This window comes from Artibeus jamaicensis, unplaced genomic scaffold (assembly GCF_021234435.1).
Source record: "Artibeus jamaicensis isolate MK-2021 breed Jamaican fruit bat unplaced genomic scaffold, CSHL_Jam_final contig_233, whole genome shotgun sequence".
NCBI classification, from domain to species: domain Eukaryota; kingdom Metazoa; phylum Chordata; class Mammalia; order Chiroptera; family Phyllostomidae; genus Artibeus; species Artibeus jamaicensis.
Window position 1 is genome coordinate 43,209,560 of NW_026521486.1, and position 19,113 is coordinate 43,228,672.

Genomic DNA, 19,113 nt, shown 5'->3' on the forward strand with positions numbered 1-19,113 from the left:
CTTTAGTTCAGAAGTGAACAGTATTTACATAGTCATAAAATAAAAAACAATAAATACGGACTTAGCCAAAAATTTAACATACCCAAATGAGAGGATGGAATAGGACACTGCGGAGTATAGAAGATTGAAAAATCCTCCTTTAAACTTTTAGGAATTAAGTGGCAAAAATATATGCATTTTATTTAAAAAATATATGTACATATGGGAAAAACACAGCTAAAGAAGTTAGCTGCTTCTGGGGAATGGAACTTGGTGCCAAAGGCAGTGCAAGGAATGCTGTTTGGTTGTAAGCCTTGTTGAAATACTTCATATTTTATGGGAAATTACAAAGTATCCAGATTGGGATAAATCTAAAGGACATAAGGTGACAACCACCCATATTTAACACAAAAATTCTCTTAAAAATTTTATTAACATTTAATAACAATAAGTCATTCAACTTTTCCCCAGCCTCTATAGAGTTTCTGCTTTGCAGATGAAATTTATTTTAAAAGTCCTAATGTAAACTAATCAGATGAATAAACTTTATAATGAACTTTCAAGCAAATCTTTTTTTAATTGTGTTTTTTAATTGATTTTACAGAGAGAGAAGGAGTAGAGGAGAGAGAGAAGGGGAGCGGAGGAGAGGGGAGGGAGGAGCAGGGAGAGAGTGGTTTGTTGTCCACTCATTTACGAATTCAGTGGTTGTTCCTAGTATTTGCCCTGACGGGAGATGGAGCCACAACCCTGGCATATCAGGTCCATGCTCTAGCCAATTGTGTTAGCCGCCAGGGCCTCAAACAAATCTTTTTAGTAATGCCTTCCTTCTTGGATAACAATAACATTACTATGATAGTATTAAGTTTTATTTTTTATTTGAATAAACTGTTTTCAAGGTTAATGGCTATTAGCAATTCTTTATTTTTAATACTCTGCTAAGGCAAGATAGATACATGATCCTTTGAAATTTCTTTACAATCTCCTATGAAATACTTTAAAGTAAAAAATTATTTGGTATTAAGTATTCTTATGATTAAATTCTAAAAGTCATCTTTAGTCCCAACTAAACTTGGTACTCCAAGATTTAAAAAAAAATAATGATATTTACATAATAAATATAATTTTAATCACTAAGTTCTTCCTCATCACTGAAATACGTGCTTTTCTTTATCCTTGGGCGTCTTGAATCATCGGATGTTGACGGACCCCCTGAACTGGGTTTCCATTTTTTTTGTTCTTCTTCAATTTTGGCTTGCTGTAATGTGAGTCAGAAAACAAGACAAAACAAAACCAGGAACCTGTTTATTATTACTTGTGGTGCATTAATTCAAAACAAAGCAAAAACACACCAGAAGTGCCAACACTCCCCACTCATGCAAACAATTCTACTCCATCAGGATACTCCTCTCTCACTCCTGAGTTATATCCCAGTCTTACTATGTTACTAAAATCACTTTCAGCAGTTTCTGCTAATTATCAAGCACAGGAAATGGTGCCTACTTTCCAGTTCTGCTACAGGTGGGCATGTTCTATAACATACATTAGTTAACTAAAAGGAAAACTAAATTAACATATATATGACCATGTGTCAACTACATTAAAACAAAATATACAGTTGTATAAAAATTAAAAGATTATGTGCCCTTCTTTAAAAATGTTTCATATATTTGTATGAGGGCCTTTAACGGTCAAAAATATGTTTCTGGCTTTGTTTTCAAGTGAAGCTTCATTTCAAATATATATTTTTAAAGATATCTTTTCAATATCTGTAATAAAATCTTTTCTGCTGGGCTAAACTCACTTTAATCAAATAGTTCTGCTCAATTCTATAATGAAAACAAACTAAGATACTGAAAGTGCTGTAGGGACCTTAAAGTCTAGAAAGATCCAAGAGGAAACTCTTCTATCACACAGTTCTAAAGAGCTTGGAGAAGTAGCCTGACTCTTGAAGTTTAGGAGGTGAAGGGGAAAGACAGGTTGCCAGGTGGAGATGATAAAGTAAGCAAGGAACAGAAAACTGTTAACTCAAGGCAGCTATGGCATGGTGCTTTCAAAAAATCGACTTAGGCCCTGGTTGGTGTGGCTCAGTGGACTGAGTGCTGGCCTGCAAACCAAAGGGTCATAGGTTCTATTCCCAGTCAGGCCAAGTGCTTGGGTTGCAGGTCAGGTCCTCAGTAGGGGGTGATTGAGAACACAATGATGCTTCTCTCCCTCTCTCTCCCTCCCTTCTGCTCTGTCTTAAATAAATAAAATCTTTAAAAAGATAAAAAAACTACTTAGTACCTGGAAAGCTATGGCCTGACTGAGGCTGTCAAGAGCAGGATCTTCCCCTTCATCTTCACTTTCTTCCACTTCATCACTAAATTAAAAAAAAATCAGAATCACTTAACCAATAGTAAAACGACAGAAGCAACACTAGTATTTATTTAGTGAGAGTAGATATACATACATTTCTTCTTCTGGTTCAGGAACTTTCTTTTTTTTCTTTTTCTCTTTCTTCTTTGGAGGTTCGCGTTCCCCAAGCATGTTTTTAGGACAGGCATAACTCAGGTGCCCACTTTCCTTTTGTTTCCATTGAAAAGAAAAGGGAAAATACCATATGTTACTATTAACAGGAAGTTACCAAGTACCCTAAGACTAAAAGGTTTTACAAGTTAAAAAAAATATTGTCACCCTGGGAACATACATGAAGAAGTTAACAAAATCCGTAATATTTATAAGGAGATAATAACTCCTAATAAGCTGCTTTAACAATAACTATTTTACAAGTCTGCTAAGAGTAAAAGTATTCTTTCAAACATTTGAAACATCAAGCTTCATGACAGAAAACAATTCAAAATTTAAATCATCAACTATCAACTTTAAATGTAAAAATTTTAAGTCATTATTTGATAAAAATTGAAACAAAAATATCCCTAACTCCCAACATGTTGCTTAACATTCTGTTTTAAGAACGGAAAATTTAAAGTTTTCCTCACTTTTCCTATTAATTTCATTTTGCTTCTTTCATATTTGGATTATACCTATGCTGTTCGGTTATGGTAGCCACTGACCATAATTCTTTTGTGGTTAGTGAGAACCCGTCGGAATTGATATCACTATAAGGGCAAAATACATACATAATTTGGAAGACAATATGAAAAAAAGTGTAAAATATCTTAATTTATAAAAATGTTAATTGTAACTATTCAAATGATAATATTTTAGATATATACTGGGTTAAATAAAAGATATAAAGTTTACTTGTTTCTTTTTTAATGTGGCTACTAGAAAATTAAAAATTACATTTGTGACTTGCATTATATACACATTTGACAATGCTGGACTAGCCATAATATTATAATGAGCCATAACATTGAGTTGTAAAACATAAAACAATGCACTATGTAATCTGCACATTAGCTCATTAAAACACGTTTAAGAACATGTGCAAGTAAGGTGCAATTGAGCCAAGAGGGATAGACTGAGCCAGGATGAGAACAACAGAAAAGAATAATAATCATGCTTTTCAAAAAGCATGAAACAGACTGTGTACTTTGTATACCTGGGGACACGTCTGAACCTCAGAGGTATTATTGTTAACAAACTGCTGAGAAAATGTGCTCAGAGAAGCATTTCCCAAACTGTTTTTGAAATAAGGATATACCAAAAAATACTAACTTGTCCCATACTTAAAAAAGGATTTAAGCCCTGGCTGGTGTGGCTGAGTGCCGGCCTGCGAACCAAAGGATCGATTCCCAGTCAGGGCACATGCCTGGGTTGTGGGGCAGGTCCCCAGTAGGCAGCGCATGAGAGGCAACCACACACTGATGGTTCTCTCCCTATCTCCAAAAAATAAATAAATAAAATACTTTACAAAATAAAAATAAATAAAAAAGGATTTAATAGTGAAGTCATTTTGAGACAAATTAGGCTAAATAAATGGAAAAACATTTTCTGGGGGAAAACTTTTTCAAAAATATAAAAATGTACAAAGTAGAATATAATAAATATGAATTCACAGACCAAAAAGACAGTAACAGATTCATCTAGGATATCTCGGATTATTTAATATTCACTGTGAATACGAGAGTACTTACTATTCTATGCGACCACAGAATAGAATAGTTAAGTTCTTCCCTCCCCCTTTTATTTTTTTAAATAACACTCAGGACTCTGGAACACAGTTTCTGAAACACCAGCTTACGAGGTATTAGAATCATAGGAGTTGACAGAATGTCCTCATGGCCCTTGCTTCCTTCTCCTTCCTTCTTTCCTTCCTTCTTTCCCCCACCTGGCCATCCACCTATTTATTTAGTTTGGGGTTAAGAGTTAGGGAGTGGCGGAGGGGAAAGGTCACATACTCATTTCCTTGTATCTTCCACATGATTTTGTAGCCAGGACACTGTCTCTCCCCAGCTTTCCATAAATACCTCTATACACTGTTTATAAACTATTTTATATAGGCATTTTTGAGACTCTGACTGAAATTCTCTTGGTACCATTAACAGCCTTATCCAAAATTGTTCTGTGGCTGTATCTCTCTTAATCACCAAAAGATTAAATGGTTAACGATAGATGGTGAGAAACAGATAAGAAAATTATCTATTTCAGTTATAAAACATTAGCAGCACTAATAGGAAGAACCATTAGCAGCACTAACAGGAGAAAAAACAAAGAACTTTTAAAACACAGTATTTCATAGAGGATAGGTCACATGATATTGTTTATACTGAATTATGATGCTTAAACATTGGCTGAATACTACAGAAATGGGCAATATTCTATTAACACAAATAATTATTGGTCACTAAAATCTTTCAAGACAATCGAGTAAGTAATGAGTCAACATTTTTTAATCTGGCCAAGATGGAGGTGTAGGTGGAAACACGGTACATTCTCGAACAACCAAATTTAAAGATGACAAAGATTTAGAAACAAAAACACAACCAAAACAGACAGAAAACTGAACTGTACCAAAGTCCGACAACCATTCACCCAGACTGGTAAGAGGGGCAGAGTCGGTGGCCAGTGGAGAGGGGTCCAGGCAGGAAGAGGCAGTGGTTGGCACACCCCGGCGCGGGGAGGAAACAAACAAACCCAATGAGGGGCACAAGGCGGTTGGCTGACCCAGGACACACATTCCCATGCAGATAAACCAGGCAAAAAATGGGCAGTGAGACAGACCGTGAAACCCAGGGCCCCAGTGACGGGAAATAAAACCTAAAAGCACTGATTGAAAAAACCTGCGGGGGTTGAGGTGCCAGGAGTGGCTCCCAGCCTCACAGGAGACTTCATGGGAGAGACCCAAAGGATCCTAGAACGTGCACAAGCCCACCCACCCAGCAACAGAAGGGCTCAATTTGTTTGTGGGAAGCGGCAAAGGGGACCGAAACCCGAAAAAGAGCGGAGCAAGCGCCATTATTCCCTCTCTGACCCCACCCCCACATGCATCATCACAACCCAGCAAATGGGTTGCCCCACCCTGGTGAACACCTGAGGCTCCGCCCCTCATATGTAACAGGTGCGAACAGACCAAAACATTACGGCTCAAAAAGAACAAATCAAACCTCAGAGCCAATACTTCTAAGTGACAAAAAGATAGCCAACCTATCGGATGCATAGTTCAAAACACTGGTTATCAGGATGCTCTCGGAACTGGTTAATTTTGGTCGCATATTAGATGAAAAAAATGAAGGCTATGTTAAGTGAAATAAAGCAAAATGTATAGAGAACCAACAGTGATGAGAAGGAAACTGGGACTCAGATCAACAGTTTGGAGCAGAAGGAAGAAATAAACATTCAACCAGAAGAGAATGAAGAAACAAGAATTGAAAAAAATGAGGAGAGGCTTAGGAACCTCCAGGGCATCTTTAAATGTTCCAACATCCGAATTATAGGGTTATCAGAATGGGAAGAGGAGGAGCAACAAGTGGAAAACTTATCTGAACAAATAATAAAGGAGAACTTCCCCAAGATGGCAAAGGAAATACACTTTCAGGAAGTCCAGGAAGCTCAGAAAGTCCCAAAGAAGTTGGACCCAAGGAGGAACACACCAAGACACATCATAATTACATTACCCAAGATTAAAATGAAGGAGATAATTCCAGAAGCAGCAAGAGATAAGGGGATAGTCACCTACAAAGGATTTCCCATCAGACTGTCAGCTGATTTCTCAAAAGGGACCTTACAGGCAAGAAGGGGCTGGAAAGATGTATTCCAAGCCATGAAAGGCAAGGACCCATATCCAAGATTGCTCAATCCAGCAAAGCTTTCATTTAGAATGGAAGGGCAGATAAAGTGCTTCTCAGATAAGATCAAATTCAAGGAGTTCATCATCACCAAGCCCTTACTATATGAAATGTTAAAGGGACTTATCTAAGAAAAAGGAGTTAAAAAATATGAACAGTGAAAGGACAGCAAACTCACAGTTATTAACAACCACACCTAAAACAAAAGCAAACTAAGCAGACAGCTAGATCAGGAGCGGAGCCACAGAAATGGAGGTCACATGGAGGGTTAACAACAGAGTGGGAGGAGAGTGGGGGAGAAGGTACAGAGAATAAGTAGCATAGATGGTGGGGAGAAAATAGACAGGCAGAGGGTAAGAATAGTGTGGGAATGTAGAAGTAAAGAACTGATGACACATGGACATGAACTAAAGGGGAGAATGTGAGGGGAAGGGGTGTGTTGGGTGGGGGGGAAATGGGACAATTATAATGGCATAATCAATAAAATATATTAAAAAACATTTTTTAATCTAACAATTTTCAAAGATTTAGAAACTGGAGAAAATATCACTATCACCCAACTCAGATTATGTTTACGTACTACATTTCAATTGAATTTACTTACAGAAGTCTAGAGTACCAAATTAAAACAGCTTTCATAACCCAGTTTTAGCCATCTGGAAGTTTTGGAGAACACAAATAAAACACTGATGTGAAAAATACCTAAAAGTAAACTATGGAAAATTACATTAAGTTTTAGGTATACTCACCCCACATTCGTAACACTTAGATTTATCAAAGTAGTTTCGTCTTCGAATGAACTCAGCTGCTCTTCCATTGTCAATAGCAATGCTTGCTTTTATCACTCTACCAAATAACTAAACCAAAGAAAAATGTCAATGCAGAAGGATGTATTCATTGAAACCTAACACTACAGTCATTTGATCCCATTTCTTCAAACCTTTAATTCCACTTTATATTTTACATTATTTTAGCAATTGCCTACTTAGGTGTGACAAATTCTATCCCATCGATTCTCATTCCTCAGTGTGTACCAATGTTTTAGGAACCCCATAATGTTTTGGCTTCTTTTCTTTTCCATCAGTTAATACCCTCAGAATATACTGATATCCAGCAGACTTGAGCACCCACTACATCCCCACGTTTTTGGCCTGGATGAGCACAAAGGCTTTGGGTTAAAAACCTTGTTGGGAATGAATGACTTACCTGTTTGTTGTTTATTGCCCTGGTACAGTTTTGTGCAGAGTCTTTATCCAAAAATAAAATAAATGCAACACCTTTACTTTTCCTGGTATCTTTATCTTTCATTATAGTAACCCTTAAAGCATAAACAAAAAGTTTAAAATAATGAGGCAGCAATAAATAAAAAAGACAGTAATAATAACTTGGAAAACTCAAGTGTTCAAAAAAGGTTAATAGAACATTTACAGACTAAGAAGTTAATACATTTGATAATAGCTACCTCTTCAAAGTCATGGAATATCGAGAATGGAAGTGAGAAAGTGTGATACTGATTTAACTCTAGTGAACACAGGTAGGATTAGGAGTATCTGATAAATCAAACTGTAACCAAAGGCTTAAGGATAAAGTAGATTACAGAGACAACAGTATCTTGAAGAATAAGTCTAATTCCTCTTCTCTATTAATTCTTAGTAGAAAAAAAAACCAAAACTGAGATATTTTCTTCTATACAAAATGTAAAATGACTTTTTTCCTGGATTTTAGAATCTAACTATATTCTTAAAATTCTTTTAAAGAATCTCCAGCTCTGTGGCTCTTAGCCAAATCACCCAAAGTACCTAAATGATTGGGATGGTGATAAGAGCAGAGTCCGATCTTTCTCCAAACCCCTACACATCCTAGTTGTTTTGACCCTTGTCATCATATATCATTAAATATAGTGTAAAAACAGTGTTGAACAGGGCAGTATGGAGAAATGGCTGATTCCAAGGCTGGGAGAGGGAGATACAAGGTGAACTATTTTAATTAGAAATACTTTCTCCTCCTTTCTGCTAGCCTCTAATGAACTCTAATTATGTAAAACCATGCCTCATCTCATGTATTTTAATAACAACTCCTTTAAGGTTGTCTCTGTTAATCCTAGCTCAAGTCAAAAAATAGATAGAAACGAGAAAGTAGTTTTTCAAAAGACTGCATCTATTTGTTACCCATGTGGTCATTCAGTCACTCAATTAGCTGCAAGCCTAGGCATTAAATACTGCTCATATAGAGGGAGTAGGACAATGTCACTCCCTCATTTAAAAGTCTGCAATGGATCCCTGGTGTTCTTAGTGTGAAAACCCAATCATCTTGTAACATGGCCAAGAAGCAAGATTAGAAACCTGCTTCCATCTCTGGGCTCACCTTGGTATTTTTCCCTCTTGCTCACTTACCTTTAAGTCATATTGGCCTTCTTTCTGTTTCATGATCTTACTTTATTTTCTCTTGCCACAGGGCTTTTGCAGAAGCTGTTTCCTCTACCCAAAATGTTTCTTTCATTCTTTGTGCCTACTTAACTCTTACTCAGACTTTAAAATTCAACTCAAAGGATATTGACTGAAGTAAATCTATGCTATTTAGACTAGATCAGGTCTTCCCTGTTTGTGGGTGCTTATAACTCTGTGTCTTTAACTTCATAGCATTTTCATGCCTTACATATTTGCATGGACATTCATTTGGAACTTCTGACAGGGACAAAATAAGAAAAGGTAATGGTAGGGTTAAGGGAGTAGACTCTGGAATCAAACTGTTGGATTTAAATCTTTCTTTTTCTAAAAAAATTATTTAATTGTTCAAGTACAGTTTTCTGTGGATTTACATCTTGTCACCACTGTAAACAAGCAATATAATTTTAGGTTTACTGTGTGCTTCAGTTTTGTCATTTATAATATCAGGATAATAACAGTATTTACTTTAAAAGGTAGTTGTCGGAATTTAATGAGATATTAAAAAATTAGAGTAATGACTAGCATATTTATATGCTTAATATAAAGTTTTTATTAGTTTTTATTATTAGTTTTTATTATTAGTGTTTTGATTGTTAATGATGACTGGAATTCTGAACACCCAAAAATTTACCTAGAAGCATTTCTGATGATTCTTAAATGCAGAAGTAACTTTAAAAGAAGTTAACCTCAGGGTGCAAATACAGTTCAACTATTTAACATCCATTTATCAAAAGCTAGAAGAAAATTTAGTCAGGATAAGCAGATTCTGAATTCTTAAGATTTTAAATGATTTAAAATTTATACCAGAATATACATTGGTTATAAGATAGAATGACAGTATCTTGCTTTTACTTCTTTACCCTATAACATAGTTAATCGATTTAAAATAGAGAATTAAGTATGAGAACCTCAAGTTCCCTTTATTTCAGTCCCAACTGATATTGCCATCCCTTCCATTTCTGTACGTGTTCAGTCTTTCCAAAGATATCTAAGCTTTCTATGAAGGCAGAGAGGCAGAGAATGTTTTCTATTTATCACTTTCATAAGCATTAAAATTTTTTTCATTCTGCATTCTAATAATATTCTCAATATTATTTACATTTGTTTCACAGATAATAATCCATTAATAGTATACTTGATAATATACTTTCTAGAAATCATATTTTTAAAATAAATTATATAAATGAATACCATGAAATCATTAAGTATGAGAATATATCTTTAAAGTACATCGCATGACATTTATTATATGTCAAGTTAAAAGACAACAATATTGCATGTATAGAATTGAGTCTCTTAAAAAACTTTATATATGTTTATATACATAGGAAAATGACTTAAATATATGTAAAAATGTTGACTGGTATTTTTATTTGCTTTATTATATCAAACAGTGTTTTGTAAAAAAGTCAATCTACTTCCATTATAAATAAATGAAGATGTAAATTCAGGTAAATTTTTATTTTTTGATCTTATTTTTTGAGCTGAAAGGCCAAGAAGTTACGAATTCAGATAAACATTTTTTTTTAATCCTCACCCGAAGAGATGTTTCCATTGTTTTTTAGAGAGGAAGGGAGAGAGTTACATCAATGTGAGAAAGAAACATCAATTGGTTACTTCCCATATGCACCCTAACCAGAGACTGAACCCACAACCATAGGCATGTGCTCTGACCAGGAACTGACCCCGCAACCCCTTGGTGTGTAAGATGACAGACACTCCAGTCAACTGAGCCACGCAGCCAGGCCCAGATAAACTTTTAAATGAAGTTTCAAAATTTGATGTGAATACTTACTTTACAACTTTGCCATATTTGGAAAATATCTGAAACAAAATAACACACAGTAATTTTCAATTTAATTTAAAATAACATAAAAACATTACATTTACAGGTTGTATACAATGATCACATTTTTTGTTATAGTTTATGAAAAATTTCAGCCTTTAGTCTATAAGACAGACTCTAGAAGATATACACACACACACACACACACACACACACACATTTTAGTGACAACAGTAATATTCTTAATCATTGTTATTGGAGTCACAGGTATCTGTCTTCAGTTCCTAAATTTCTGACAGATGAGTACATACAGAGGGAAAAAAGCACTCCTCATGCGTGGTAGATTGAAGACACACACATGCACAGCTGCTGTGTTTCCTGTGGTATATCCATGGCAACTATCAAACCCACTATAGGCCCAGAGAAACCTTGTACTTGAAATATCAATGTTGTGCAGTATCATTATTCCTAGCCTACCCCAGCCAATCAAGCAGTCACTGTTGTATAAAACAAAAGCTTCTATAATGAAAAATCCATTTCTATCAGTCTCCTTCTGCCCACCCTTGTTGGTGGAACTTCAGTTGGCCTTTCCTTCTCTTACTTTTTCCTCTTCACCCTAAGCAATCTCACCGATTCCTTTGTTTCAGCCACTACCTACCAGTATATACTAATAGTTCCTATTATATAATGCTTTTTAGAAAAGCCTTTTAGAATACATTAATATATGCAATCAAAAACAATAAATTTAGAGTTATACAATTAACTTGTGTAACGCTGGAATGTGATATAATTGGATCACATTGTTAGCCACGCTGAAATCTGAAGACCAATACAGACGACTTTCCATGTAACACTTTCAAAAGGCGTTTCATTTCATTCAGAGTTCCTTACCATTAACTATGCTAATGGAACCCAGAGGTTCCCTAAGAGGAACCTCTGCATGGACTTACCTCTGACTGCTCCTCCTCTTCTCTCTACTTGATTTACTCTGTGCCTGAAAGGCTTATCCTCTAGACATATGCACAGCTGCCTTACTCTCTTCAGGTCTTTAATTTCGCTTCCACTCCCAACCTTACATTTAATAACTCTCTTTTCCTGCTCTATTTTTTCTCCATACTATCTAACAACTTAACATTAACTTTGTATCTAACAAATAACATCATTGGATTTTTAAATATTTACATTGTTAGTCTACATTTATATTGTGGATGCCAAGAGGGATTTTCGTCTTTTTGTTTGCTGATGTGTTCCTAGTATGTCTGAGAGCACTCAGCATACTGTCAAGTGTTCAATAAGTACAGAAATGGCTCTATTTGATAACAAGGAAGGAAGCTACAGTTCATTTCCTCCTCTGTTCTTTGGGACTCAAACTACCTTACTTAAGTAATTAGTTCAGTATTATGTGTATCATCTATATGGCATCTCTCTACCTACACATCTACCTAAAGTAGCAAAGAGAAGGGGGTACATTTGGAAGAAAAATTCATGTCATTTCTTCCAGTTTTCCTCAGCTACCCATCTGCAGGACAGGCTTTGCAGGAACTTTGTTCTGTGTAAGGTAAACAGGTGAAAGATATCAGAATGGACTCTTTCCCCCTCGATCACTTCTACATTGGAAACACAATTTATTAAACTGTTAAGTTTCTGCCACATATGTAAATTAAGATACACTTGCATTTGGAGGGTTAGGAAACGTTTGCTTCCATCAGCCTTGGCATCCAAAACCTCCACCCCACTACCAAATAACCAGTTTCAAAAGCCAAGCAAGCAACCAAGCAGGAAAAGTAAGCCTATCACAAGTTGCTCCTACTTCATTATGCTAGTTATAGCTTCTGTGTTCATAAAGAACTTGTTATCCTCTAATAAAGCACTGCAAATTCTCTTTGGAAATTATCAGTGTCTAATTTATTTTCATTTACTCATGTTTGCAATAGAGATCTTTGGTATTAATAGTTTAAGTGTACTATAATGTACTTATAGAGCATTTTTTGCCAAGGAGCACTGTTTGCTTGAGCTACAACCGTTTGTCAAATAGAAAATTCAGAAGATAAGAGTACTAATACCAAAACAAACTTACCCGGTATAAGTCATTGTTGGTTAGGGAAAAGGGCAAGTTGGATACATACACTGTGCTTTTACTTGGGGCCAATCCACCACTCATTTCTAAAAAAGGAAAACAAACAGACCCAAAAGCAATCTAAGCCAACGTATTCTTCATTCCAAGTAAAACCAATACAGACAATCATTAACTTAAGTATGCCAGGTTCATACACCTTCCTTACTTCATAGTAATAGGTAAGTAAGAACAATGACTCCAGGTGGGTGAATTAAGGAATTCCTTTTCTCCAGACCACTTAAAACAGATTTTTGGTCCTCTTGCAAATAGATTCTTCACACTAACTCTTTCATGGTCTATGGTGTGAATGGAGAGGTGAGTTTGATAGAGATGAAGGAAAAGCTCTGAAGCTGCTCTTAACCTTCCCTAAGGCTAAGAGCAAAATGCTCTCAAATATGCATAATATGTTTCATACACAGCAGAAAGAGCCTGGGATCTCAGAAAGAACCTAATCCGTTGATTTTTCACTAATACTACAGTTAGATAACTTTTTGATTGTCTTAGTATTTTTTCCAGAGTGGTGTTAAGAGCAAATTTTAGCCTCACATTTTGATGCACATAAAGCTCTTTCATATCACTAATTTTGCAGACTAGTGCTAAACTATGAAATGATACATTATATGAATACGTTTCAATGCCTTGTATGTATTTTTAAGTTTACAAATATATCTGTAACTTTCACATCGTGCTTTCCAAGTCCGCAAATTATCTGAAAATTATATCTGGCTCAATCAAGTTCAAATTTTTCATTTTAAAAAATGTGTGTGGTATGTATTTATGAAGTGAGTATAGACTATCACAAACAGCAAAATATTGATTAGAAGGCGTGACAACTCGCGAAATAATACGAAAACTGCTTGATACTTGGGATGCTTTGGGGGAGTTATTCAGACAACTTCAGAAACTCAACAGCGATAGGTCGCTTTTGAAGGGTTTCCCACTTGAAACTCTACACGTTAGCCGTTTTGTTGAGAATGCGAAGGCAGCCAACGGTAAAGGCCCAGGAATAAAACGGGTGCCCGGAGAAAGGGCTTCTAGTTTCGGCAGCCGCGTCCGGGGAGGGGCCCGCAGGAAGAAAGGCCGCAGCTTGGCTGGCGTTTACCTTCAGGTGGGGCGGGCCCGGGAGATCTGAAGAGCGTGAGCCCCGGACTCAGCTGGGGCTCAACCCCGACTACTCCTCGCCCCACGCAGTGGCCTTGGCATCACGGATACTGGGAAATCTCAGGCACCGCAGACATCAAGGTAATTGCAGCAGGCAGTGCCTCTTCCCGGCTCTCGTTAGACACGGCCCTGGAGGCGGGCCCAGAGGCGGGCGCTTTTGCTGACGTCTTCCGCGCGCCGGAAGTGCCCGCCTGGAAAACGGCGACGAGCGGGCTACCACATTTACGGTGTCTCCCCGTGGCCGATAGTTGGTGAGCGTGTTTTACCTTTGTGAGAGCTGGACCCGGGCACGGGAGACTAGCGGGAGTGGCGGTTGGCGGGCGGGCGTTTTCCGTGGCGGGACTTGAGTCTTTTGCTGCATTTGAATCGTGCAACAGCTATGCCTCTGCGGTTGAGGGTGGACAGACGCGGTGGAGTTGGAAGAAGGGAAAGTGTTAACTCTGAGATGTAATTTGCCTCTCTTTAGCGCCTTAGTATGCAAAAAGGGGACGGAAGTAGGTAACTTAGATGCCCCCAGATCAGTTAGGAAGTCGGTAAGTTCACGGAATGTGTTCGACGTACCCAGGTTGGTATTAGGGACTTGGAGAGCTATAAAAAAAAACGTAAAACATGCATTTTTCTGGCGGATATCTTAATTTAGTTGGGGATTCAGTTGGATTCAGGGATGACTTATCTTGAGTGTTGGCATGGACAAATGTTGAACTTCTTGGTATCTTTTTTCTTCCTGTAAGTCTATAATCGGCACACATTGCTTTTTTTTTTTGAAGAGACTGTATGCAGACCCATCATTCCTACAGAAAAATCAGAAAATAATGTAAGGTAGTTTATACTTAACTTCTACCCACCAGCACACACAGACCAGGCCTCTAACCACTCCATGGGAGCCTGCGTGCCAGCAGCCTGGAACCCAGAGCCGTTTCTGGAGCCTGCACAATCCAGACTGAAGCCGATGTGTTACACAGAGACCGAAGTGCAATCCAGCCAGGACACAGCTGAATTTTGAGAGGCCTGAATGCCTCCGCGTCCACCAGGGGACCGCTGGGACTAATTCTCTTGGCAAACTTGTGGCCAGCCAAAACTACCATGCTTCACATCCCCGTTATCCTTGGTTACCGCCCAAGATGTAAGCCCCTTTGGTCTTCTATGCTACTACACCCTCATACCCATGTTGCTCTGTGCTTTCTCACCCTTGATTCAGTCTATCACTGCTTCTTTTTTTTCTACATTTCACCCTTCAACACAGCTGTGTTCTCTGAAACCTCCGTTCCTTCCTTAATGAACTTTTTTACATAATCAGTCACTTTATGGACATTCTCTTTCATCTCCTGACCTTAACACTTGGCTTTTCCCTCCAGCCCTTTCAATTGAGCCTTTCTGTGACACCTGCTGTAAGGTGGGGCAAAGGCTTTGGCATATTGAACTGATTTCGATCCCTCAAATACTTTGTCTCCCCTCGGGGTTTTTGCAAAGGTTCTTTTCTCTCTTTGTGGCATTTGTTTTTCCTGACCTCTTTCTTCATAATTTCTGTGCCTTCTAAAGATCAGTTTAGGTGTCTCTTTGAAGGCTGTTCCCAGACTTCCTGTAGATAGAGTTAGGTACCCTAGCCATCACAGCACTTGCATATCCTAATTGCGCGTCTCTTTGCTTTTGTGACTAAGGTAGGCTGTGGGGGTGGGTAAGCAATTTTTGTTGTGTATTTTTGTAATTCCAGTGCCTAATAAGTAGTCAGGTATTTCTTGAATGATTGTTGTGCTGCAGGTATAGTCTCAGAAGTCAGGCAGTTGACTGTCATCCCCTGACTTACAAAGATGGAAGAATCATTCAGAAAGGGGCATCTGCTCCTCAGCAAGAGTTCATTGTTTCTATGTGACTATGTGATCCCAGTGTTGCCAGAGGATCCAGTTTTTTCAAAGAAAGTTGGAAATATAGCTTATTTTTAAAAAAATGATATTTCTCAGTCTTTAAGTTTTGTCAAAGAGGTAACATTGTATTAATTTCACATATGGCCTATTAGTCACCAGTTTGAACTCTGTTCTAAGTGTTGTAGGGTTTAGAAATGGGCTTTGTGGGGAATAATACACTTTGAACTGGGCCTTGATGGAAGGTTGGAAGTTGAATGAGAGAATTGAAAGAGGTATTCCAGCTTGGGAAATAAGTAAGACAACCTCAGGGTAGTGTGTGTTACTTTGTGGCACAGTGAGAAGGCTGGCATGAATGATTCTTTTGGAGTAAACAGGAGGTTAAGTGAAATGATGAGGGGGCATACGGAGGGCACAAAAGCTTGGATTTGTTATAGTTAATAAGAAACTGTTTGGATTCTTCATCAGGAAAACTTCAGGTATGATGTATTAGCAAAGTGAATTGAGAATTTTTTTTAAGGGTAAAATGGAGAGTAAATGACTGGAAAGAGGCCGACCAATTAAGACTGTAACCTCTATCTAGATGTGAAATAAGACTTAGGTTTGTAAATATTATATATAAGCAAACATCTGGTATTTTTGTCGACTTGTGTAATTTTAGTTATTTGATCACTACAATGGACAATCAAGAGTCTCTTACTTATAAGTATTTAATACAACATGGTGGGCCTTAGAAAAGAAGTATCTTTACAGCAAGTAACTTGTAAAACTGGTAGAGAATGCAATACTTTCACATTGCTCAGTCACGTGGTTCATTGTGATACGGTCAGTGGTCTCCTTTTCTCTAACATCTTTCTCTTTTATTCCATCTTGTTACTGCCAAAATAATTTTCTGGAATAATATTTTCCTCTCACCCTATATTTAGTCTTAAAAGTCTACAATGAACTCCTAGTTTTTTTGTTTTTTTTTTGGTGTGCTGTGCCATTTAATGCCCTTGAATTTGTTCTCTCTGTCTCTCCTTGTTTTGTTTGTGAAGCAATGTGACATGATGAAAAGGACTTGGGCTTGAGAGTCATGCAGGTTTCAGTATGATTCGAGGCTCCATTTGGCTTTGGACTTTGCGCTTCAGTGCCTCCATGTTTTATCTGGAACGGGAGGTATAACCCACGTCGGGAGGAAATGAAAGCTTATTGAATACCTATGCGGGGCTACTTCCTACTCCTTTGCAATGTGCATATTCTGCTCTTGTCAGTTCCATCTTTCTCATGTACACGTTTTCTTCCCTAATTTCTTTCCCTTTTCTTGGGTTCTTTTCACTGTCGTTTATCCACATTTAAGCAATCTCTCAAGATTCTGTTTAAATTTTCTTGGTTTCCTTAAATGTCCACACTTACCTTTCCCTGAGCTTTGAACAGTGATGAATTCTAGTAGATACTTTGCTGCTGTATTTTGATCTTTTTAATTGGCATCAATGTTAGTTTTTTTCCATGGACCTTAAATAATTATGTTTTAATATTCTTAATGAACTTGTCTGGAATTTTAAATATTTTCCAATTAAAATAGTATTATGTAGGTTTTATGTTCAAGACAGCCTTTAAAAGCTTCTTGTTTCAATTTAGTATGTTAAGAATATGTTTACCTTGCTTTAAATTCGTGGATTTCACCCTGAGATAAGACTTTTCAAAAGTGTCAGTGTTTCACCCCAGGTTAATTATATAGGGATTTCATAGGATAGGGCCTAGGCATTGGTATTTTTAAAACCTCTTTAGATAGTTCTGATATGCAGCCAGGATTGAGAATTCCTGCTTTGGGTGCTAGAGCTAAGGATTCTCATTGATACCTTTCACTTAAAAATGAAATGCCACTAGTGTCATGAAAAGTGTGGTAGGAACCATAATCTAATAGTGCTCATTGGAAGTTTTCTGAATAATTAAAAAGTACAAAGTAATATTAATGGTTTCCAGAATGGCTCATGTGGTGTTCATGAATAATATGCTTACTTATTTGGCCAATATTTAATAAGCACCTTTGCTAAGTACTGGGAGCAAGAGAGGTGCACAGTGATTGCCTTTGCAGTGGTATTTGGTTTTGGAAGGTGAAGAAAAAAAAGTAGATTGAAATGATGTTATATGGTACTGTTATAGCAGGGTGCTTTAAGAGGCCCAAAGAAGGAACGACTTTATTCTTTCTAAAGCATATAAGAAACACAACAATGCAAAATCTATGGGACAGAGAGAAAGCAGTCCTAAGAGGAAAAGTCATAGCATTATTGGTTTACCTCAAGAAACAAAAATCTCAAATAAATTATCAAACTTTACACTTAAAGGAACTAGACAAGGAAAAACAAATAAGGCCCAAGTGAGTAGAAGAAAGGAAATAATAAAGATCAGGGCAGTATTAAATGAAATAGAGTCTTAAAAAAAGAAACAGTACAAAAGATCAATGAAAATAAGAGCTTGTTCTTAGAAAAGATAAACAAGACTGACAGACCTTAACCAGACCCTTAAAGAAAAAAAGAGAGAGGACCCAAATAAATAAAATCAGAAATGAAAAAAGGAGAAGAAACAACTGACACCAAAGAAATTGTAAGGATTGTGAGAAAAGATTATGAACAACTATATGCCAACAAATTGGACAATCTAGATTAAATGGAAAAGTTCCTAGAAACATACAGTCTTCCAAAACTGAATCAGGAAGAATCGCAAAATCTGAACAGACAGATTACAACTAATAAAATTGAAGCAGTAATCAAAAAAACTCCCAGCAAACAAGTCCTGGGCTAGAAGGCTTTATAGGTAAATTTTTACCACAAATTCAAAGAACTAATACCTATTCTTCTCAAACTATTCCAAAATATTCAAAAGGAGGGAAGACTCCCAATCTCATTTTATGAAGCCAGCAGTATTTTAATTCCAAAACCAGATAAAGACATTACAAAGAGGCCCTGGCTGGGTAGCTCAGTTGGTTAGAGCATTGCCCTCATATGCCAAGGTTGTGGGTTTGATACCTGGTCAGGGCACACATATCAACCAATGAATGCATAAGTAAGTGGAACAACAAATTAACATTTCTTTTTCACTCTCCCTTTCCCTTCCTCCCTCCCTTCTCTGTCTCTCTCTTAAATTAATAGATAAAATATTTAAAAAACACTACAGAGAAAGAAAATTATAGGCCAATATCTCTGATGAACATAGGTGCTAAAATCCTCAACAAAATATTAGCAGACCAGATCCAGCAATACATTAAAAAGATCATACGCTATGATCAGGTGGGGTTTTTTTGTGGGAATACAAGGTTGGTACAATCTCTGTAAATCAACAAAGGTGATATAAACAAAATGAAGGATAAAAATCACATAAGCATGTCAATAGATGCAGAAAAAGCATTTGATAAAACTCAGCACCCATTTATAATAAAAACTCAGCAAAGTGGGAGTAGAGGTAACAACTCAAAATAACAAAGGCCCCATATGACAAATCCACAGCTAACATCTTACTGAATGGGCAAAAATTACAAGCATTTCCCTTAAGATAC

At 37.0% G+C, this 19,113-nt stretch overlaps 2 protein-coding genes across 7 annotated transcripts in view; one reads left to right on the plus strand and one right to left on the minus strand.

The window, feature by feature from the left end:
• Window positions 1-531: 531 nt before the first annotated feature.
• On the minus strand, window positions 532-13,872 carry ZCRB1 (zinc finger CCHC-type and RNA binding motif containing 1). The gene is made up of 8 exons (XM_037135020.2): window positions 13,661-13,872; window positions 12,520-12,605; window positions 10,452-10,480; window positions 7,416-7,527; window positions 6,959-7,066; window positions 2,429-2,541; window positions 2,263-2,338; window positions 532-1,234 (listed from the first exon to the last, which is right to left on the minus strand). The coding sequence occupies exons 2-8, from the start codon at window positions 12,601-12,603 to the stop codon at window positions 1,103-1,105; spliced, it is 654 nt and encodes a 217-aa protein (XP_036990915.1). The 5' UTR covers window positions 12,604-12,605; window positions 13,661-13,872; the 3' UTR covers window positions 532-1,102.
• Window positions 13,873-13,878: 6 nt separating this feature from the next.
• The window catches only part of PPHLN1 (periphilin 1), a 102,490-nt gene continuing 97,255 nt past the window's right edge, over window positions 13,879-19,113 (plus strand). For 4 of the 6 annotated variants that reach the window (XM_037135019.2, XM_053661870.1, XM_053661872.1 and 1 more), the window contains exons 1-2: window positions 13,898-13,970; window positions 14,568-14,842. In XM_037135019.2, the coding sequence (XP_036990914.2) occupies window positions 14,803-14,842 (40 nt within the window). In that variant the 5' untranslated portion in view covers window positions 13,898-13,970; window positions 14,568-14,802. Of the gene's footprint in view, window positions 13,971-14,231; window positions 14,253-14,567; window positions 14,843-19,113 lie in introns of those variants that run through there. The other 2 variants (XM_053661874.1, XM_053661871.1) reach the window with 2 other exon arrangements.